The sequence below is a fragment of the Patella vulgata genome, chromosome 4 (assembly GCF_932274485.2).
Source record: "Patella vulgata chromosome 4, xgPatVulg1.2, whole genome shotgun sequence".
In the NCBI taxonomy this organism is placed as follows: domain Eukaryota; kingdom Metazoa; phylum Mollusca; class Gastropoda; family Patellidae; genus Patella; species Patella vulgata.
The window spans coordinates 6145405-6166534 of record NC_065882.2 but is presented as its reverse complement, the minus strand read 5'-3'; the positions used below and the strand labels follow the sequence as shown (position 1 = coordinate 6166534).

Here is a 21130-nt window from a genome sequence, read left to right as displayed (position 1 = left end):
CATTTTGGGACTAACATATGGTTCAATTTTATTTCAATAAATTGCTTGCGCGTAGGGGTCTTTAGCAGTGGCAGGAAACCGGAGGACCGGAGAAAACTCAAGAGAATGGACAGGCAACCCACTCCTTGTCATGTACAACCGGGGATTCGAATAGGAATCTGGAGTAGTCGGAGTAAACCCATGATGTTGAGAACGTACCCCTATCTCCAGGCCACATCTAAGTTTATTTTATATCATATTCGGTACCTGTCTTTTTCTTTCTTCTTCTTTCTTTTTTTGTTTCATCATTTCTTCCTGCAAACGTCTTTCTTCTTCTTGAGCCTTTTCTAATTCCTTTTGTACCTAAAAACACAAATGCAGCGTAATTATGGAGAAACCCTGGTGAATAAAACTTCTGTTTAGATGGCTCTTTGAATCCTTTGTTCTAGTTGGAGAGAGAGAGAGAGCGAGAAAAAGAGAGAGAGAGCGAGAGAGAGAAATGGGGTTTAACCTCCACTCACACAAACTATGTCATTTTGGAACTAACAGGGTTCAATTTTATTTCAATAATTAGCTTGCACATAGGGGGCTTTAGAAGTGGGAGGAAACCGGAGGACTTGGAGAAAACCCACAAGGTTAGACAGACGACCATACTTCTTGTCACCTTATCACGTACCATCGGGTAATCGAAATCACGCCAGTTGACGCAATGGTGATCCACCCCCCACCCTACATGTGTAGAAGGCTCTTACAACCCTTCATTTCTCGACATGTGGGTGGTATAAAAACGGGTCATCCAGCCCTTTATAAGTAACACAGGATTATCTCCGAACCAGAATATTTATTTCAATATGGCCGTGTATATCTACATCCAACTTACCTTCCATGCATTAACTTGAGCACAGCGGACAGATTTCTCCTCTTGTAATTTTTCTAAATATTTTTGTTGTTTTTTCTTTTCTGTTTCTATTTCTATTTCTTCATCTTGACCAGCTTTAGATAAAACATCATCTTTTTCATCCTGTAATAATAGACCATGAAACTGGGTTTATGTCCTAAATTTCGGCACCAAACGTGTTAATGAAGATGGGGATGCAGATGCCTATGACAGAAATTTTGATCAGCATTTCCGACTGCTCTTCATCAAATTACGACTGTCAAGAGTTGCGTACAGGGGACCTCATTTTTGATGGAAGTAAGTCATACAGTGGCCTATGATTTAAACTTTGATCAGCATTTCCGATCCGCTCTTATCAAATTCTGACTGCCCAGAGTTGCGTACAGGGGACATAGTTTTTGAAATGAGCTATTAGATGGTTTTTGTTGCCAGGCTCTCTTTCCTGCACCACTGAGGGGGACCAAGGATTGAAGATCCTGCTGGACTTTCTCATATGGTTATAAATGAATGAATTAAGCGGTTTTAACGTCCGATTTTTCTACTCAACTGGGCTAATGAAGACGGGCAGTGTGATATGAGAGAAATTTTTTCCGAACAGCAACAGAATTTCAACTGTCAAGGGTTCTTTTACGTCCATGGCAACATGCATGGCAACAGTTACACAGGTGGATTTTGTTTTATCCAAACGAATAAACACATACACTGTGTCGGCCCAAAAGATGTCACCATTTAACTTTAAAGTTAACATATCTTTAACTTGGGAGCAACGGTGGCTCACTGAGTAAGACATCAACGTGCTAACCAGGAGGTCTTGTGTTCGATCTATGCATTGGCCGAGAAAGTTCATCAGGATTATTCGGCGTGGTTCCTCCTTGTCAGGAGGGCCTGGCAAGGGACAACATATAGTCGTTCGGATGGGATAAAAGATCAAGGTCCCGTGTACACATTGGTGTGCATGTAAAAGATCCTTTGACAGTTGGAATTTGATATAAGAGTTGGCCGCAGCGTTATTGTCCAGGCAAAATTTGCCTCATAGCACACTGTATGGCGTATGCCGGTCTTCATTAGCCCAGTCAGAGGAGAACAGTAGGACCTTAAACCCCATTTCATTGCATTTAATTTCTTTAAGTTGAATAAACCCATGAAAATAAATAAAAAATATTTAATTCAAACCTCTTTTTTCTCTCTCCATTTTTTAATGGCATATTTTTTATTATCTTGTAAAAAAAGAAATTCCTGATACCAACTTTCATGTTCCCGTATTTCTGTTTCCGTTTTAGTTGGAATAGCAGATGGCAGTTGATCCAAGAACACAATCCTTCCCTGAAAAGTGAAGTTTATTGGGGAATTTTATGGGTAATTACAGAATTCTTCATAGAATGACCAAAATAATCTCACCTGGCCCTGAAACTTAATTTGTACTCATATTCTTATTGTTTGTTAGAGAGTGGGGGTGGGGGGAGGGGGGGATGGCCGAATGGTTAGTGTCTGCACACAGTATCATACAGTCCGTCATTGAGCCAACTGGTGCAGTTTCAATTCCCCTGTTTTATGTGGCAAGGAGTAGGATAGCCTGTCAAACATCATGGGTTTTCTCCAGGTCCTCCGGTTTCCACCCACTGCTAAAGACCCATACACGAAAGTGAATTATTGAAATAAAATTGAACCATGTGTTAGTCCCGAAATGACCTAGTTTTTGTTGAGTGGACTTTAAAATCTCTCTCTCTCTCTCTCTTCTCCCTCTTAAACCTGTTGATTGTATTAAATTTTTACTGAATGCCACACTTTTCATGGACTAGAGGAAACCATATGCGTAAATCCTGAAGAACTTTCTTGGCCAACACCAAGATTGAATACAGAACCTTTTGGTCCGCCAGCCAACACCTTACATACCAGTATATAGTGAGACTGTTTATAACATTTAGAGTATTGATTGATTTCAGGAAATAACTTATATATAGTGAGATCTCTAATTAATTATCTTATTATATATAGCGACAATGTCTAAATGATTGTGCTAGGTTCCCACTGTCGTGCGATGCGTTACGAAAGGATTTCCCGATTGTGGACTCAATACGTTCGTATACATTTTGATACGATCAACCGATTTCTACAACTGACTACAATATCTATTGAGTCCAAATTCTGGTACGTTCCATAATCTGGTATGTTCGTATACATTTTGATACGATCAACCGATTTCTACAACTGACTACAATATCTATTGAGTCCATACTCTGGTACGTTCGATAATCTGGTACATTCGTATACATTTTGATACGATCAACACGATTGCTACAACTGACCTAAATATATGATAAGACCTGACAGGTTCACCACGATAATGGAATCCTAGCATAACCTTATATATAGTGACACTGTCTAATGGATTATCTTATATTTAGAGTATGTAAATGGACTACCTTGTATTTCTGTCTAAACTTTAGAAATGTTTGATGATCGTATTCATCCCATCCTCCTCGTACTCCACCCGTCTGCTGTAAAAACCTCTAAATAAATAAAAAATATGTCATAATTTTCATTTCTTATGTTATTATTTACCGTAAATATATTGAATATTTAAGATGGCAAACAAAAACCTTAATGTTATTCAGGCTCTTGATAAAATGAAATGAAATGAAATGGAGTTTAACGTCCTACTGTTCTGCTCCTAACCTGGGCTAATGAAGACGGGCATACGCCATACAGTGTGCTATGAGGGAAATTTTGCCCGGACAGCGGCACTACGGCCTACTCTCATATCAAATTCCAACTGTCAAGGGATCTTTTACGTGCACGCCAATGTGTACACGGGACCTCGGTTTTTCGTCCCATCCGAACGACTAGACAGCTTTCCTTGTCAGACCCTACGTCCTGCATCACTGACAAGGGAGAACCACGCCGGAAAATCTGGATGAACTTTCTTGGCCAATGCAGGGATCGAACACCCGACCTCCAGGCTAGCGAGCTAGCGTCTTACCCACTTAGCCACGTGATCCCCAGGTTCTTGATAAAAAATTGGTCACTGTATTTAACGTCCTACTATTCTGCTCCAACTGGCGTGCACGTAAAAGATCCTTTCGCAGTTGGAATTCAATATAAGAGTAGACCGCAGTGCCGCTGTCTAGGCAAAATTCCCCTCATAGCACACAGTATGGTGTATGCCCATCTTCATTAGCACGGTCTGGAGCAGAACAGTAGGACGTTACACCCCATTTCATTTCATTTATATAACATTTGAAGCTAGAAAAAAGAATGATAGATTTAGCTCTTACGTAATACCACTTTAAGATTTCAAAACAATTATAAATTACCTCGAATGCAGCAACTTCTGGCGGTAAATCTTTCGTAATATCTCTAGCACTAGTTACTGGTCGACCTGAAACAGGACGGGATGATATAGAACCAGATGATTGAGACCATGTTTCAAATCTTTTCTCTAGATTCTTGATCTCTAAATACGTATTTCTCTCCTCCTTCAATAACTCTTCATATCTATAAATAGGTAACAAAATGGTAAAACGGATTCAGACCAGTAATTATCTTCCCTTATGTAGGTAAGAGAAAGAGAGAAGAGAGGTTGTTTAGGTGAGAGAGAGAGAGAGAGAGAGGTTTAACGTCCACTCGACACAAACTAGGTTATTTCAGGACTAACATATTGTTCAATGTTATTGCAATAATTCGTTAGCGCGTAGGGGGCTTTAGCAGTGGGAGGAAACCGGAGGAAACCAGAGGACCCCGAGAAAACCCATGAGGTTGGAGAGGCGACTCTACGTACAACCGGGGATTCGAAACCACACCAGTTGACTCAATGACAGGCCTTATGATACAGCGTGCACGTGCTAACCATTCAGCCATCCAACCCCCCCACCCATTAATTATTTTCCCATGTGTAGGTATCAATGAATGTTATAGTTTATTGTTTGAGCGGCATTTAGTAACTGAATGAGAATAACACATGGCACAATTATATGGAATACAAGTTACTTAAAGAGTTTATTTCAGCGACGTTTCGACAAGAGTTCTCCCGTCTTTATCAAGCAAAGAATGACAACCATGGTACAAATGAAGATATATTTGACCCTGAATATCTCGAAAACGCCCCATGGCAGACTGATTACAACTCGGTATCTTATTCTTATTTGGTGTAGAATCGAATCGAATTGAAGAAAAGTGTTTGAATTTATATTTTCTGCCATGTTTGGGTGAATATTCATGATTTGGGGGTAGAGAGATCAGGAAGTAAGTGACCATGAACTAGGTGAATAACATACGAAAATGATACAGGAATTGAGAAATTTTAAAGGGCCCCCCCACCCCCCGGAAGTTGGTAGTTTCCCCCAGACTTGATTGTTCACGCAAGGTTCCCACTTGTTAGGAATAGTACCAATAAAATTAAAACTTACTTGTATCTTTGTTGTTCTTTAAAAGAATTGATTGTTCCTTCAATGTCTTCCATTATTAATTTTAATTTTTCTACAACTAAATCCAATTAAAAACACCATCATTTAACATATGTATTAACTACAAAGCCATGAGAGATAATAAAAATTAACTGTTTATAAAATCAGATAGAAGCTGCATAAGGAGCCACAATGGCTCAGTGAGTAAGACTTTGGCTCGCTAACATGGAGGTCCTGTGTACGATACCTGCATTCGCTGAGAAAGTTCAACAGGATTTTCCGGTATGGTTCCTCCTTGTCAGTTCTGCAGGACTGAGGACAACGTATTTAAGAGTGCATGTCAAAGATCGCTTGGCAATTTGAATTCGATATAAGTGTAGGCCGCAGCGTCTCTGTCCGGGCAAAATTGTTTTTGGCTTGTTTACATTTATTGCTACTTTAATGACCAAATAATCCTAAGCAGATCATGTTGACTGTGAGACTGGGGCTACACAGATCATGTTGACTGTGAGACTGGGACTACACAGATCATGTTGACTGTGAGACTGGAGCTACACAGATCATGTTGACTGTGAGACTGTGGCTACACAGATCATGTTGACTGTGAGACTGTGGCTGCACAGATCACGTTGACTGTGAGACTGGGGCTACACAGATCATGTTGACTGTGAGACTGGGGCTACACAGATCATGTTGACTGTGAGACTGGAGCTACACAGATCATGTTGACTGTGAGACTGTGGCTACACAGATCATGTTGACTGTGTGACTGTGGCTACACAGATCATGTTGACTGTGTGACTGTGGCTACACAGATCATGTTGACTGTGAGACTGGGGATACACAGATCATGTTGACTGTGAGACTGGAGCTACACAGATCATGTTGACTGTGAGACTGGGGATACACAGATCATGTTGACTGTGAGACTGGCTACACAGATCATGTTGACTGTGAGACTGTGGCTACACAGATCATGTTGACTGTGAGACTGTGGCTACACAGATCATGTTGACTGTGAGACTGGAGCTACACAGATCATGCTGACTGTGAGACTTGGGCTACACAGATCATGTTGACTGTGAGACTGGAGCTACACAGATCACGTTGACTGTGAGACTGTGGCTACACAGATGATGTTGACGGTGAGACTGTGGCTACACTGACCATGTTGACTGTGATACTGTGGCTACACTGACCATGTTGACTGTGAGACTGGGGCTACACAGATCATGTTGACTGTGTGACTGGAGCTACACAGATCATGTTGACTGTGAGACTGGAGCTACACAGATCATGTTGACTGTGGCTACACAGATCATGTTGACTGTGAGACTGTGGCTACACACATCATGTTGACTGTGAGATTGGAGATACACAAATCATGTTGACTGTGAGACTGTGGCTACACAGATCCTGTTGACTGTGAGACTGTGGCTACACAGATCCTGTTGACTGTGAGACTGGAGCTACACAGATCATGTTGACTGTGAGACTTTGGCTACACAGATCGTGTTGACTGTGAGACTGGGGATACACAGATCATGTTGACTGTGAGACTGGGGCTACACAGATCATATTGACTGTGAGACTGTGGCTACACAGATCATGTTGACTGTGAGACTAGAGCTAAACAGATCATGTTGACTGCGAGACTATACACAGATCATGTTGACTGTGAGACTGTGGCTACACAGATCATGTTGACTGTGAGACTGGAGCTACACAGATCATGTTGACTGTGAGACTGTGGCTATACGGAAAATGTGTTTAATATTTCAATACTTACATTCTGGTGTAGGTTTAACATCTTTTAATTCTCTTTGAAATCGTTTCACCATGTGGGATATTTTCTCTAATTGTTGTCGGACTTTTATTTCTCAAATAAAAAATTTACTGATACAGATATCGAAAACTTTAACTTAGCTATCATACATATTAAAATATTGATTTTTATATTTAGAAAAATTATAAATAACATGTCGTTTGTTGTTTTACTAAAATTATTTTTTGGAAGAAAAAAAAAAAATAAAATCTATCAACTTACTTTCGGTTTTACGTTCAGATGTAGAATTTGTATCTTGTTCTTCTAACTGAAGAAAATCTGCTCGAAAATCACTTCTTTTACTGAAGATATGTGTTGATTTTTCTCTTTCCATTGCTTGTATTCTATAACCGAAAATAAAAACCATTATCTTGATAGGGTTTAAAATCCTACTTTTTGGGACCAACTGATCTACCCGTCTTCATTAGTGCCACTGCCCAGGCAAAATTTTCCTCATAGCACACTGTATGGCATATGTCCGTCTTCATTATCCCAGGTCGGAGCAGAACATTAGGATCTTCATTAGCCCAGAACAGTAGGATGTTAAACCCCATTTTATTTCATTTCACTTTCCAACTGAGGTATCAAAGGCAACAGGCAGTGTTCTGGGGGCAATTTTGACTTAATAGTGGCCCTAAGGTCTACTCTTTTACTAGATTTCTACGGTCAGGGGATCTTTATCGTGCTGTCAATGGTGGTACACAATGGACCTCAGTTTTTCATCTGAGTTTTTCCTTGCCACACTTTCCGTCCTGCACCATTGACAAGGCAGATAAATGAGGAAGAGATAGAGAGAGAGAAATGGGGCTTAACGTCCACTCAGCACAAACTAGGTCATTTCGGGACTAACATATGGTTTTCATTTTATTTCAATAATTCGCTTGCGCGTAGGGGTCCTTAGCAGTGGGAGGAAACCGGAGGACCCGGAGAAAACCCACAAGGTTAGACAGGCGACCCTACTCCTTGTCACGTACAACCGGGGAATCAAATGTGGAAGAACATCGGGATTAAACCTGAGATTCTCGTTAGTGAGTCAGCGCAATAATCACCAAGCCAATGCAGCTCCGCATTATCTTGAGAGAGAGAAATGGGGTTTAATGTCCACTCGACACAAACTAGGTCATTTCGGGACTTCCATTTTATTTCAATAATTCGCTAGCACGTAGGAAACCGGAGGACTCAGAGAAAACCCATGATGTTGGACAGACAACCTTACTCCTTGTCACATAAAATCGGGGAATCGAAACCACACCATGTGACACAATTACAGACCTTATGATCAAATGTGCACCCGTTAACCATTTTGTTTAATAACGTCTTCCACACATAAATTTAAGCAATATTATTATCTATACTTACTGAACTTCCAGTTTGTGAATCTCTCTAATGAGTTCCGATTTTTTAGTTCGGTCTGACTTGGAATTCTTTGATTCTTCATGATCATCAGTAGTAGACTAATGAAAAAAAAAAATATTGATTAATATCCTTTTAAATACAACAGGAATGTTATATATATAATATATCAATAAGGTGACATAATCATTGAAAATTACATTTATATGGTGGAGCACTCTAGGTTAGGTAGTTACCTGTAAGTAGTTGCTATATTTTTCATTGAAGAAATTTGATAAAGAACAAATGGATATCATTGTCAGAAGAAGAAAGACAATACTTATCACACAATTAAAGCCGGATTTGAGGGACTCACGACAGCTGTGCCAGGGTCTTTGAAAGCCTTGTATGACTACTCTCTGTGTGATATATACAGCAACACGGTAGTGAAATCATTTCTAACTTGTGGAAGAACAATGACTTATCTATTTGGGAGACGATTCAAAGGGTACTATTCAAGCAAGTATATCATATAGCTTTACAAGACAATTTAATGAATTAGTCAACTATGTCCATTTTATCGAATTCAAAGATTCATGATGGCTGTGCCGGGTTTTCTAACAGAATATTCAAATTCTGGTTTGGCAGTCATTTTAAAAAAGACAGAAATATTGCATAGTCATCGGATTTTATTAAATTTATAAATTTATGTTCTAAGGTTTGAACACCTTTATTTCAATGGGAATAGGTTTATTATATGTTAAGCTATGCGCTGTACACTTTGGGGTCAGTTTAATTGGAAATTAAGGGAGTTATAGGCCAGTAGCTTTTTTTGTAATCAAATGATTAAAAACATTTGCTCAAAGAAAGTCCTTTGATAAACTATCAACCACTGTGGCATGAGCAAAAGGGAAGATATTAATAGTGGAACCATTTATACCAGTTTCTGTGGTCGTAGCGACATGAAATTTTCGGGGATGTTAAAAGGGATCATACAGTTAACATCCACTGAAAATTTAGTCTCTACGACCATGAGAACTGGTTGAGGAGCTGAAGTGTATGGCAATATAGCACCCTACCAGATATACTGAAGTGTTTGTTTTTAGCTACGATTGGGTGCCTTTAATTCAACCTGGCAAACTTAATTTCTTTATTATTGCATGTAAAATAAGTTAATTTTATACTATTATGACCAATTAAACTTACAGAGGCCAATTTAGTGGCACAACTATCGCCTAACTCCAAATATTTGTGTTTAAATTAATGAAGCCTTATATTTAGCTCCGCCTTCATGATGATAGCGTCATACATCTCCCGTTTAAAAATGGTCCTAATAACAGTTTAACGCCTCGATTTTAAATACAATGATTTATACCCGTTTCAGGTATATATGCTTAATTGTAGTTAGATGTGGCAGAAATATTATAAATAACAATAATCAATCGTTGTTTTGATGAAAAATAATGTCAACTTTGCTTTAATACTGAGGCCCGATGTGATTTGCGTTGGGCTTTGCTATGTGGAACTATATACTATATAGCACCATCTCTTATCTCGAACACAGAGGGTTGAGGGATGAGGTTTGTTATCTACGGCAGGGTTGTGTTATCATTAGATAACAAACCATAATCTCTCAACCATCCGTGTTTCGAGATAAGAGATGATGCCATTACCTTCAATGTAGCACATGCGGGAGTGATTCGCACCCCGCATTTGTAAACAAAATTGACAATATTTTTAATCAAAACAACGATTGGTTATTGTTATTTATAATATTTCTGCCACACCCAACTACAATTAAGCATATAATCCTACATGAAACGGGTACAAATTCCCTCTTTTTAAATCAAAGCGACAGTAGATTGCTTTTTCCGACATTTTAAATTTACGTCTGTAACACGTAAGATGGGGGCCTCGTGTGCAGTAGCCAATCAAAGTACCCATCTGATCAGAGTTGCGCAGTAGTAATACAGCTTAATTATGAAGGTCCGAATCAATTTTGATAAAAACAACGCTTGATTTACTTTATTGTTAATATTTGCTGATAAATGAATGTTGTTTCAGTAGATTGGACTGCGTATGTGTAATAAGTACTAATAGTATAAAATTAACTTTTTAAGATGGTACATACATTAATAAAGAAATTGAGTTTGCCACTTGGAACTAAAGGCATCCAATCGTAGCTAAAAACAAGCACATCAGTATATCTCAGCGTTTTTAGTTATGTTCTCGTAGCTATGTTATCATTTGCAGAAGGACCATTACTAATTTATTTGGACGATGATTCAAAGCCTATTCAAGCAGGTATGTAACTATTCAAAGAAATATTCAACCATGTCTATTTGACCATGACTGTCATCACCATCCTCATCATTCATTCATGACGGCATCAAAATCAATGATCAATCAATTTTTCTCATCAACAAATTGACTTTGGGATGATTTTATTTTAAATAAAAAAAAAAGCATGAAGTTTCTCAAACAAGAAAGCATTCACAAATGCACATACCGCGCATGGGTGCATTTATAACTCGTGTTTTTTTGTTTAAATAAAAAATTTTGATCAATAATCATTTTCTAACAAGTACCTGCACAACTTTGGACGCCATGATGTAAACAACAACTATCGACGAATTTGATTGGTCAAAATGTTGCCGTCCTGTATATTCGAGGGTAATGGGAAGATAACTGCCGCAGTATTATCATCGAACTAAAAATGACGTGGGACTCGGTTCTACAACTTGCGACAGAAAATGAATCAAAAACGGCATTTGAAGCGATTGACATTCTTCTGAAATTTTGTAAAAATATCATTAAGAACCCCTCCGAAGAAAAATATCGAAGGATTCGACTAAAAAACCCTATTATTGAGAGCAAACTACTTCCTGTTTCTGGTGCTATGGAGTGTTTATTTGATATGGGGTTTCTTGAGGTAATAATCCGAAAATAAATTTGGCATTCATTCTCATGTGTGATGTCACTCCTTTTTTTTAATTCCTTCAATATATGCAAACCCTAAAACTAACCCAAACCTGCACCTGATAATATAACCTTAAATCACTGTGTATGTTTAGGGAGTGGCACACTGACGGGTAGCACGATTTAGCCAAATCCACCATATGATTATGTCAACTTATAAGTGAAAAGAAATGAAATATGGGCTTTAATGTCCTACTTTTCTGCTCTGACTGGGCTAATGAAAACATTCATATGCCATACAGTGTGCTATGAGATAAATTTTTCCGGCGCAACGGAAATATGGCCTACTCTTATATCGAATTCCAACTGCCAAGGGATCTTTCATGTGCACGGCAATGTTTACATGGAACCTTGGTTTTTCATCCTATCTGAACGACTAGACAGCTGTCCTTGTCAGGCCCTCCATCCTGCATCACTGACATTAAGGGGAAACCACGCCGGAAAATCTGGATGAACTTTCTCGGCCAATGCAGGGATCAAACACCCGACCTCCAGGCTAGCGAGCCAGCGTCTTACCCACTTAGCCACGTGATCCCCAGAATACTCTTCGAAACGGCACCCAAATAAATTAGTACCTGTGTTATAGTTTAGAACTTCAAATAGTTGCAAAGAGAGAGAGAGAGAAATGGGGTTCAACGTCCACTCGACACAAACTAGGTCATTTTGGGACTAACATATGGTTCAATTTTATTTCCATAATTCGCTTGCGCGTAGGGGTCTTTAGCAGTGGGAGGAAACCGGAGCACCCGGAGAAAACCCACGAAATTGGACAGGCGACCCTACTCCTTGTCACATACAACCAGGGATTCGAAACCACGCCAGTTAATTTTGACTCAATGACAGACTTTATGATACAGCACACACGTGCTAACCATTCAGCCATCCAAACACCCAATAGTTGCAAAGGAATTCATGTAGGATAAAGGTTTCTCAGAGACTTCAAATTAACCACGTTTATTCACTAAAAATAGGAGTTTATATTTTTTTATACATCTTGTACTTTATGGGATTTAGAATATCTTTAAATATGTCAAACATTTTCTATTTTACAGGATGGCGAATTTCTGACGATGCCTCTGAATTGTAGTTTATCTGTGTTGACTGTGATACGTAATGAATTAACAGAAGTGAAAGATGCCCTTCGTGAATCTGATAACCTGGAAACAGTTCCGTTAGTTCCACTTGTTTCAGCTCCGAACACTCCACAGACAGCATCGACCATTCCGCAGGCAGCACCAACTCGACCAGCTCCACCCACAAATATTATAGTTAGTTTTATTTGTCATAAAAAAAATATTAACATTTTTGAAATAGTGTATATGTCTAGTTTACGTAACTAGGGCAATAATTGTCATGCGTCTGGTTAATCACGTAAAACTTTTAGAGATGGAATTCATTACGAGAAGAGGATGCAACACCTCTGTCTGGGCAAAATTTCACTTGTAGCACACTGTTTGATTTATGCCCGTCTCCATTAGCCCAGTTGATGCTGGAAAGTAGGACATTAAATCCCATTTCATTTCGTGCAAATGTGCACGTTGAATCATAAGGTCTGTCATTGAGTCAACTGGTATGGTTTGGTATTTCCCGGTTGTACGTGACAAGGAGAAGGGTCTCCTGTCCAACCTCGTGGGTTTTCTCTGGGTCCTCCAGTTTCCTCCCACTGCTAAAGACTCCTACGCGCATGTTAAACCCCATTTGATTTTTGTCAATTTCATGTCCTGCACATGTGCTATTCAACAATTCATTGTGTTGCTTTTAACAGATGTCTGATTGTACGTGATAAGGAGTAGGGTCGTCTGTCCAACCTCATGGGTTTTCTCCGGGTTGTCCGATTTCCTCCCACTGCTAAAGACCCTTACGCACAAGCGAATTACTGAAATAAAATTAAACCTTATGTTAGTCCCGAAATGACCTAGTTTATGTCAAGTGGAGGTTAAACCCCATTTCTCTCTCTCTCTCTCTTAACAGATGTCTGAAGCTAAATTTTATTCTAAGTTAGACAACAGTTTACAGCATGTGTTGATGTATGAAAACTCGAGCCTTCAAGATAAAGCCAGATCCGTTATACCTATAGAGACATTACAGAAGGAAGCTACACAGAAACTAGAGACCATACTATCAGCTGATAGATCTCAACAAATAGATATTCAAGATTGTCTTCTCCTGTGTTTGTTGGATTGGTTTAAAACATCGTTCTTCTCGTGGGTCGATTCTCTAGCTTGTGAAAGATGTACTGGACCAACTACTAATAATGGTAAATATATATAGCAGGATAGTTGATCAAACCTTCCAGTATTGAATTCTCTCAATCCCTTGAATTGAAATGAAATGGGAGCGTGCAATGATTGCGCTATGGCCTACTCTTGTTTCGAATTCGAACTGGGTTCTTTTATGTGTTGGAGGGTTGGATGGACGAATGGTTAGCACGTGCGTGCTGTATCATAAGGCCTGTCCATTGAGTCAACTGGCATGGTTTCGAATCCCCAGTTGTACGTGACAAGGATTAGGGTCGCCTGTCCAACCTCGTGGGTTTTCTCCGGGTCCTCCGGTTTCCTCCCACTGCTAAAGACCCCTATGCGCAAGCGAATTATTGAAATAAAATTAAACCATATGTTAGTCCCGAAATGACCTAGTTTGTGTCGAGTGGACTTAAAACCCCATTTCTCTCTCTCTCCTGGTTGTTCATGACAAAGTGTCTGGTCGTCTGGCCAAACACATGGATTTTCTCTGGGTTCTCCGGTCCCCCCCCCCACCCCCCCCCCACCCCCACTGCTAAAGACCCCCTTGATATAATCTTTGTAAAATGTTTCAAAAATGTAATAGTAAATCTTTTATTTTTTGTTTGAAGGAATGTTGCCACCAAATTCTGATGATGAGAGATGGCAGGCTGGGCGTGTTGAATCGCATCGGTGTAATGTATGTGCTTCAATAACCAGATTTCCACGATATAACCACCCTGGCAAGTTGTTGGAAACTAGACGAGGACGATGTGGAGAGTGGGCGAACTGTTTTACGTTATGTTGCCGAGCTCTTGGCTTTGAGGCTAGATACGTTCTGGATTGGACAGATCATGTGTGGACCGAAGTTTATTCTCAAAGTCAACAAAGATGGCTGCATTGCGATCCGTGTGAGAACGTCTGTGATAAACCGTTATCATATGAAGCCGGTTGGGGGAAAGCGTTAACTTACGTTATCGCCTTCTCGAAAGACGAAATCATGGATGTCACTTGGAGATATTCCGCAAAGCATGCTGAGGTTCGATCTAGACGTAACGAGTGTCGGGAAGATTGGTTAGTTAGCACAATTTATAAAATCAATAAAAATAAACGATCAGCTATGGCCCCGGCCAGACAAAAAGTAATGCTGAATAGAACAATAGTGGAATTGGTGGAGTTTTTAACCGTGAAGACGGCTGATAACTTAGAACTATCTGGTCGAACTACGGGCTCGTTGGCATGGCGATTGGCTCGAGGTGAAACTGGTGGTGGTATGAGTAATGAACCGTTTATATTTACGTTAAGCGAAAGAGAGAAACAATTGAAGAAAGTTCACGTTAAATATAACTGTCCAAAAAATCATTATGTTCGTATTTCGAATAACAATGAAGAGAAAAAAGACTGGTCGAGTTTATGTTTTCAGTCTACGTCGTTAGCACGTAAAGAGGAAAAAGAATGGAAGATGGTGTATATAGCAAGAGCCGAGGGTTCGGAAAATGCGTCTGTTTCCTGGAAGTTTGACTTCAGTGGTATGTTATACTCATTCATTTATTGACTGTAAAGTTGTTTATTTTTTGAGACAAATGCCTGACCAATACGACCACCTTTTTGTTTTGTTTGTGCAGTGCTGTGTACGGAGGTAACAAAATGATGGGTTTATTATTAGCAAGTCTCGAAATACGGAACAAATTGAGATTTTGTCTGACAGAAATCGAGGCTTTGTCTGACAGAAATCGAGGCTTTGTCTAACAGAAATCGAGGCTCTGTCTGACAGAAATCAAGGCTTTGTCTGACACAAATCGAGGCTTTGTCTGACACAAATCCAGGCTTTGTCTGGCACAAATCCAGGCTTGGGCACAAATTCCGTTTTTCTTTCTGTTTCATGACATGGAACTTTCCGTAATATATCTATTTTGATAGTGTTTGGCCCTACTTGCATCAGAAATTTGTATTATTGAGTGAGCTTGTTTCAGCATTTTAACAGAATACATGTTTTATTCCACTTCAGGTTGGGGGGTTGGATGGATGAATGGTTAGCGTGCGCGCGCTTTATCATAAAGTCTGTCATTGTGTCAACTGGCATGGTTTCGAATACCCGGTTGTACATGGCAAGGAGTAGGGTCGCCTGTCCAACCTTGTGGGTTTTCTTCGGGTCCTCCGGTTTCCTCCCACTGCTAAAGACCCCTACGCGCAAGCAAATTATGGAAATAAAATTGAACCATATGTTAGTCCGGAAATTACCTAGTTTGTGTTGAGTGGACGTTAAACCCCATTTCTCTCTCTCTCCACTTCAGGTTGCAAATACCGGTTCTTGTTCAAATGCCAGATTGGTAGTGGGGAAATTACATGTTGTGAACTGAAACTGTCGCCTCGTACTGATCATTGAGATATTTATAGATCAGTGGTTGGCGTATATTTCCACGTGGCACACTACACCACAAGCTAATCTAACGAGCTCACTCAATAAAAACAGAGAGTTTCATATTCACAATGTTTAAAACGTAAAATCATCAATCTACAGTCGTGAATGAGTATATATATTTTATTACAGAGAGTACTCTAAAGATAGATAAAGTTATAATAAAAGCTGAATCGTGTGTTTATGAGAATGGTGTAATAACATGGAAGATATGTGGTGATGATCAGTGTATTATGCTCAATGGTAAGGCCAGAACAATATTATATTTTACTAAAACTCAGGTATTGTGCTGTTTTAATGGCAGTGACACGGTGGCTAAGTGAGTAAGATGGTGTTGACCGAGAAAGTTCACCAGGATTTTCCCGCGTGGTTTCCTCTTGTCAGTGGTGCAGGACGGAGGGCGTGACAAGGACAGGTTTCTAGTCATTCAGATTGGACAAAAAATGAGGTCCTATGTACACATTGGGGTGCACATAAAAGACCCCTTGGCAGTTGGAATTCGATATATGATTAGAATATAAAGCCGCTTTCCGAGCAAAATTTCCCTCATACACATAAGCCCATCCCTCATAAATCCAGTCAGAGCAGAAGAGTGAACATTAAACCCCATTCATTTCATTTATGTTTTAATGGGAGTTTCTGTATTTAATGTTAATAGTTTAAAAAAATGGTTGGCATATTGTTAAGATTTTAAGATTTGTTAAGAATCAGCAAAATATATTGGATTCCTACAGTCATTGAGTCGACTGGCGTGGTTTCGAATCCCCGGTTGTACGTGGCAAGGAGTAGGGTCGCCTGTCCAACCTCGTGGGTTTTCTCCGGGTCCTCCGGTTTCCTCCCACTGCTAAAGACCCCTATGCGCAAGCGAATTATTGAAATAAAATTAAACCATATGTTAGTCCCGAAATGACCTAGTTGTGTCGAGTGGACGTTAAACCCCATCTCTCTCTCTCTCTCTCTTCGATCTTTCATAAATGAAAAATCTTGTATGAATGATGTTTTGTATAATCAATATATAAAAGCTAATAGATACATTAGTTAAGAGCTAAATCTGCCTATTGCAAGACTTTCTATAGTCTTCAAATGTTATAGAAATTATTAATTAGACCTTTATTTACATAACAATCCCAAAATCAACTCTGTAGACCCACGGATGGCTTGGATACAGCTTGGATTTAAACAGTCGTCCATTTTATTATTAAATCATTAAATGGCTGACCAAGCTAACATTTACCGTTAATCACTACAGGAGACTGCCGATGAGAGGATGGACAATCAAGGGTACCGTAGGCATTAAGAATGTTACTTGATAATCGAGAATAAGTAGGTGGAGTTATCGTCTGTCAATCAAACAATCAAAGACTGTGCGGAGACAGTTGATGCCTATTTCTAGTCCAAACTTCCAACAGTGATAATTTAGTTCAAAATAAAGTAATTTGATTGAAATTTTCAACATTTTCTTTTTTTATCATCTAATTTTGAACTGTTATATCAAGAATGGCCAACTTTTTTATTAAAATCTTAACTAATGTATCTTTAAAAATTTGGAAGCCTTTTTTGTTTTTAAATTAGTTTGTTTCTCATGAAAAGAAGCAGAATTTTACCAGATATTCGCGAAGAACAAATATCATTTAAAACGCTTGTGACTATACCTCATATATACCAGGTTGTTAAAAATCTTATTTAAATTAAGAAGATCCATATGTTATTTTTACTGACCATATAGGCAAGCGAATTATTGAAATAAAACTTAACCATATGGTAGTCACAAAATGATCTACTTATTTTTCTGATTTTTATATAAATTTAATCCATGTTAGTCCCGAAATGACCTAGTTTGTGTTGATTGAACTTAAATCCCATCTCTCTCTCGTGGGTTGGGTGGCAGAATGGCTACGACGTGAGAGTTGTATTATAAGGTCTGTCATTGAGTCAACTGGCGTGGTTTTGAATCCCCGGTTGTACGTGACAAGGAGTAGGTTCGCCTGTCCAACCTCGTTGGTTTACTCCGGGTCCTCTGGTTTCCTCCCACTGCTAAAGAACCCTACCCGCAAGAGAATTATTGAAATAAAATTGAACCATATGTTAGTCCCAAAATGACGTTAAAGGTTAAACCCATTTATCTCTCTCTTATATTTTTATATTATATATTTGAATGTTTTTTCAGGTAAAGACTTGAATTTGCCTACACCTGTAGATGTTAAAGGTAGTAGTAGTTTAACTATAACAGGTAGTTTAACGAAAGGTATTGGTAACGTAGCCTGGCAGCATACTCAACTATTCCGACAATCATCAACTGACTTTAACAACTTTCCTTTTGAAATAGAAATATATTTAATGTAATCGGATTAAAACACAGATCCTATTTCATTTCGTTTTTTATAGTTCAAAATTTCGTTTTACTTTAATACACTAGGATCTGGAATTAGGCATCGTTTCGTCGCATGAGTTACATATTAATGATCCTTGGACCATTTTCACATCTTGACATCAATCAAAAGTTCATTCGAAAACATCAGCTTTGATGATCTTCCGGAACTATTTTTAATGACTGATTCACTGAGCATAATATATGCGAAATTTCTGAGTTTGACCCGCCATCTTGGATCTATTTGAAGTGAACGGTGGAGGGATACATCACGTGACATTCAAAATGGCTGATGTATGACCGACGCGATTCCCCAGAGAGAAACGAATGGTAAACTTCTCAATGGGAGCTGAGGTTGACTTGAACTAATATGTAACAGGCATTGCCTGAGTAGAGCGAAGCTGATTATTGTCAAATATAAAACCTTCATAATTAATTTTTCTCAAGTGATACAAAAAATGTTAAATAATTTAGTTTTTCAAAATTGATTTTTATTTAGATCTAAATTTTAACATTAATTTTGTCTTTAAAAAAAGAACAAAAAAGTGTGAGAATTATTTTCATTGACGTAAAAAATATGTGACGTCAGTGATTAGACGCGTCATAGAAATAGCTCTATGAGGCGCGTAATCTCGCTTGGGCGAGATTTGGTGTGTAGAATTATTTTTGTTAGTTACGTGATCTCGTTTGGTCGAGATTTGGTAAGTTGACATGCACATTGCCTGTTTTGCCCAGTGTATCCGCGTCTGGTCTGAATTTTTTCTAAATCAACAGTCTGTGGGTGACATTTTCAATTACGCTCCTGTGTTACCGGAAAAGAGCTTTGCTCAAGCACCGCACTTCGCTCTATATAATAAATCTTCAAGATATGGTTAAAAATGAAGACACCAACATCTTTAATGTTACTTCCTCGTGATTTCCCAGCGGTGCATTTTTATAAGCAAAATAGGCCAACATATATTATTGTTATGTTTAAAATGCTTTTTATCAGAAATAAAATCAAACATTTTCTGAACATAAAATACCACAGTTTTTTTCTTTTCTAGTGCTCTCTAACATGTGCTCTTTACATCATAATGTCTTTCATCGTGTCAAGTGGCACGGTTTCGACCTGAGCTTGTACGTGACGAGTAGTAGGGTCACCAGCCCATCCGTTCACATGTTTCCTCCGCTACTAAAAGATACCTACACATAAGTGAATTATTGTCCTGAAGTCCGCTAGTTTGTGCGATTGGACGTTACATCCCATTTCTCTCTCATTGCTGTTCTTATCAAATGGAAATTAATGAGGTTCCTTTTACCAGTTGCTGTTGAGTCACGGTAGTTGAGGGGTAAGGCCACTTGATTCTCGTATAGAAATGGGGTTTAATGTCCTACCGTTCTGCTCTGACTGGGTAATGAAGACACCGTGTGCTATGAGGGAAATTTTGCCTGGATAGCGGTGCTACGGCCTACTCTTATTTCGAGTTCCATCTGCCAAGAGATCTTTTAGTGCCCACCAATGTGTACACAGGACTTCGGTTTTTCATCCCATCTGAACGACTGACTATACGTTGTGCCTTGCCAGGCCCTCTGTCCTGCACCACTGACAAGTGGGAACCACGCCGAATAATCCCGGTGAACTTTCTCGGACAATGCATAGATCGAACGCAAGAGGGGGGGGGGCTGACAAGGACAGCTGTCTACTCATTCGGATGGTACGAAAAACCGAGGTCCCGTGTACACATTGGCGTGCACATAAAAGATCCCTTGACAGTTGGAATTCGATTCAAGAGTAGGATGTAGTGCCGCTGTTCGGGCAAAATTTCCCTCATAGCTCACTGTATGGCGTATGCCATCTTCATTAGCCCAGTTCGGAGCAGAACAGTAGGACGTTAAACCCCGATTTCATTTGTTTCTACTAAAGGCAAGGGACAAAAAATGAACACCATTATATTTAATTATTATCTTTAATGGTAATAAAATCTATGTCAACTAAAAGGTAAATTAAAACATATATCAGTAAAATAAAACAAATTTTCTACACAGTTTAAAGATATCCTGTGATCAGGAATAATCAGCGCTACACAGTTTAAGATATCCTGCGATCAGGAATAATCAGTGCTATCTATAAAAAAATAGTTTATAGTATCTTGCTAGTTATCATTTTTGGACAGCGCTTTGTGCATGCCCTTGCATGGATATTGTGTGCACTATAAACAGACTATTATTATTTAAATCATTCACTTGAAATACATCTTACAATTTACATAAAAAAATTTTTTTTTTGCATTGAAAGTTTTGACAATTAACAACCCAATAACAAACAAAATATTTTAAAATTCCAAAAATGTAAAAGTAGAGAACCTGAAATTATTGACGATTTATTATTCTTATATATTTATCAAATTAACACAATACAACTGGAACAATAAATTCTCAAATATGGACTCTGCACGTCACTTGACCGACGGATGAACATGTTATATTTATAGCACGGCTTTCATGAGTTAACAGGTTTAACCAGAGGCCGAAGGTCGAGGGGTTAAACCTGTTGACGAATGAAGCGTGCTATAAATGACCTGTAACATCGACAACTGCTCAACATGCTTGTTGTTATTGCACAGAAAACCCACCCCATTTCTCTATATGATTTCTACTAAAACTAGTGTAAACCAGCAAAAGTGTGCAATAACATTGAACATGTCTAGTTGGTTAAGCTCCACCCA

The 21130-nt window shown here is 38.9% G+C and overlaps 2 protein-coding genes across 2 annotated transcripts; one reads left to right on the top strand and one right to left on the bottom strand.

Moving 5' to 3' along the window:
* Positions 1–844: 844 nt before the first annotated feature.
* LOC126817772 (coiled-coil domain-containing protein 112) lies at positions 845–11110 on the bottom strand. Its single transcript, XM_050544917.1, has 9 exons — positions 11026–11110; positions 8465–8559; positions 7328–7449; positions 7070–7159; positions 5284–5359; positions 4192–4372; positions 3301–3387; positions 2051–2200; positions 845–1000 (listed from the first exon to the last, which is right to left on the bottom strand). The coding sequence occupies exons 1-9, from the start codon at positions 11044–11046 to the stop codon at positions 845–847; spliced, it is 978 nt and encodes a 325-aa protein (XP_050400874.1). The 5' UTR covers positions 11047–11110.
* Positions 11111–11127: 17 nt separating this feature from the next.
* Positions 11128–18419, top strand: LOC126817368 (peptide-N(4)-(N-acetyl-beta-glucosaminyl)asparagine amidase). The gene is made up of 6 exons (XM_050544311.2): positions 11128–11369; positions 12469–12684; positions 13388–13673; positions 14268–15164; positions 16187–16297; positions 18222–18419. The coding sequence occupies exons 1-6, from the start codon at positions 11154–11156 to the stop codon at positions 18395–18397; spliced, it is 1902 nt and encodes a 633-aa protein (XP_050400268.1). The 5' UTR covers positions 11128–11153; the 3' UTR covers positions 18398–18419.
* Positions 18420–21130: the final 2711 nt, after the last annotated feature.

Coding starts and splice junctions, on each gene's coding strand:
- LOC126817772 (XM_050544917.1), bottom strand. CDS start 11,046: ATGGCGTCCAAAGTTGTGCAG. Junction 7,450..8,464: donor ATTCACAAACTGGAAGTTCA/GTAAGTATAGAT, acceptor TTTCGGTTATAG/AATACAAGCAATGGAAAGAG. Junction 3,388..4,191: donor CAGAAGTTGCTGCATTCGAG/GTAATTTATAAT, acceptor TTATTTATTTAG/AGGTTTTTACAGCAGACGGG.
- LOC126817368 (XM_050544311.2), top strand. CDS start 11,154: ATGACGTGGGACTCGGTTCTACAACTTGCGACAGAAAATGAATCAAAA. Junction 12,685..13,387: donor CTCCACCCACAAATATTATA/GTTAGTTTTATT, acceptor CTCTCTTAACAG/ATGTCTGAAGCTAAATTTTA. Junction 15,165..16,186: donor CTGGAAGTTTGACTTCAGTG/GTATGTTATACT, acceptor ATTTTATTACAG/AGAGTACTCTAAAGATAGAT.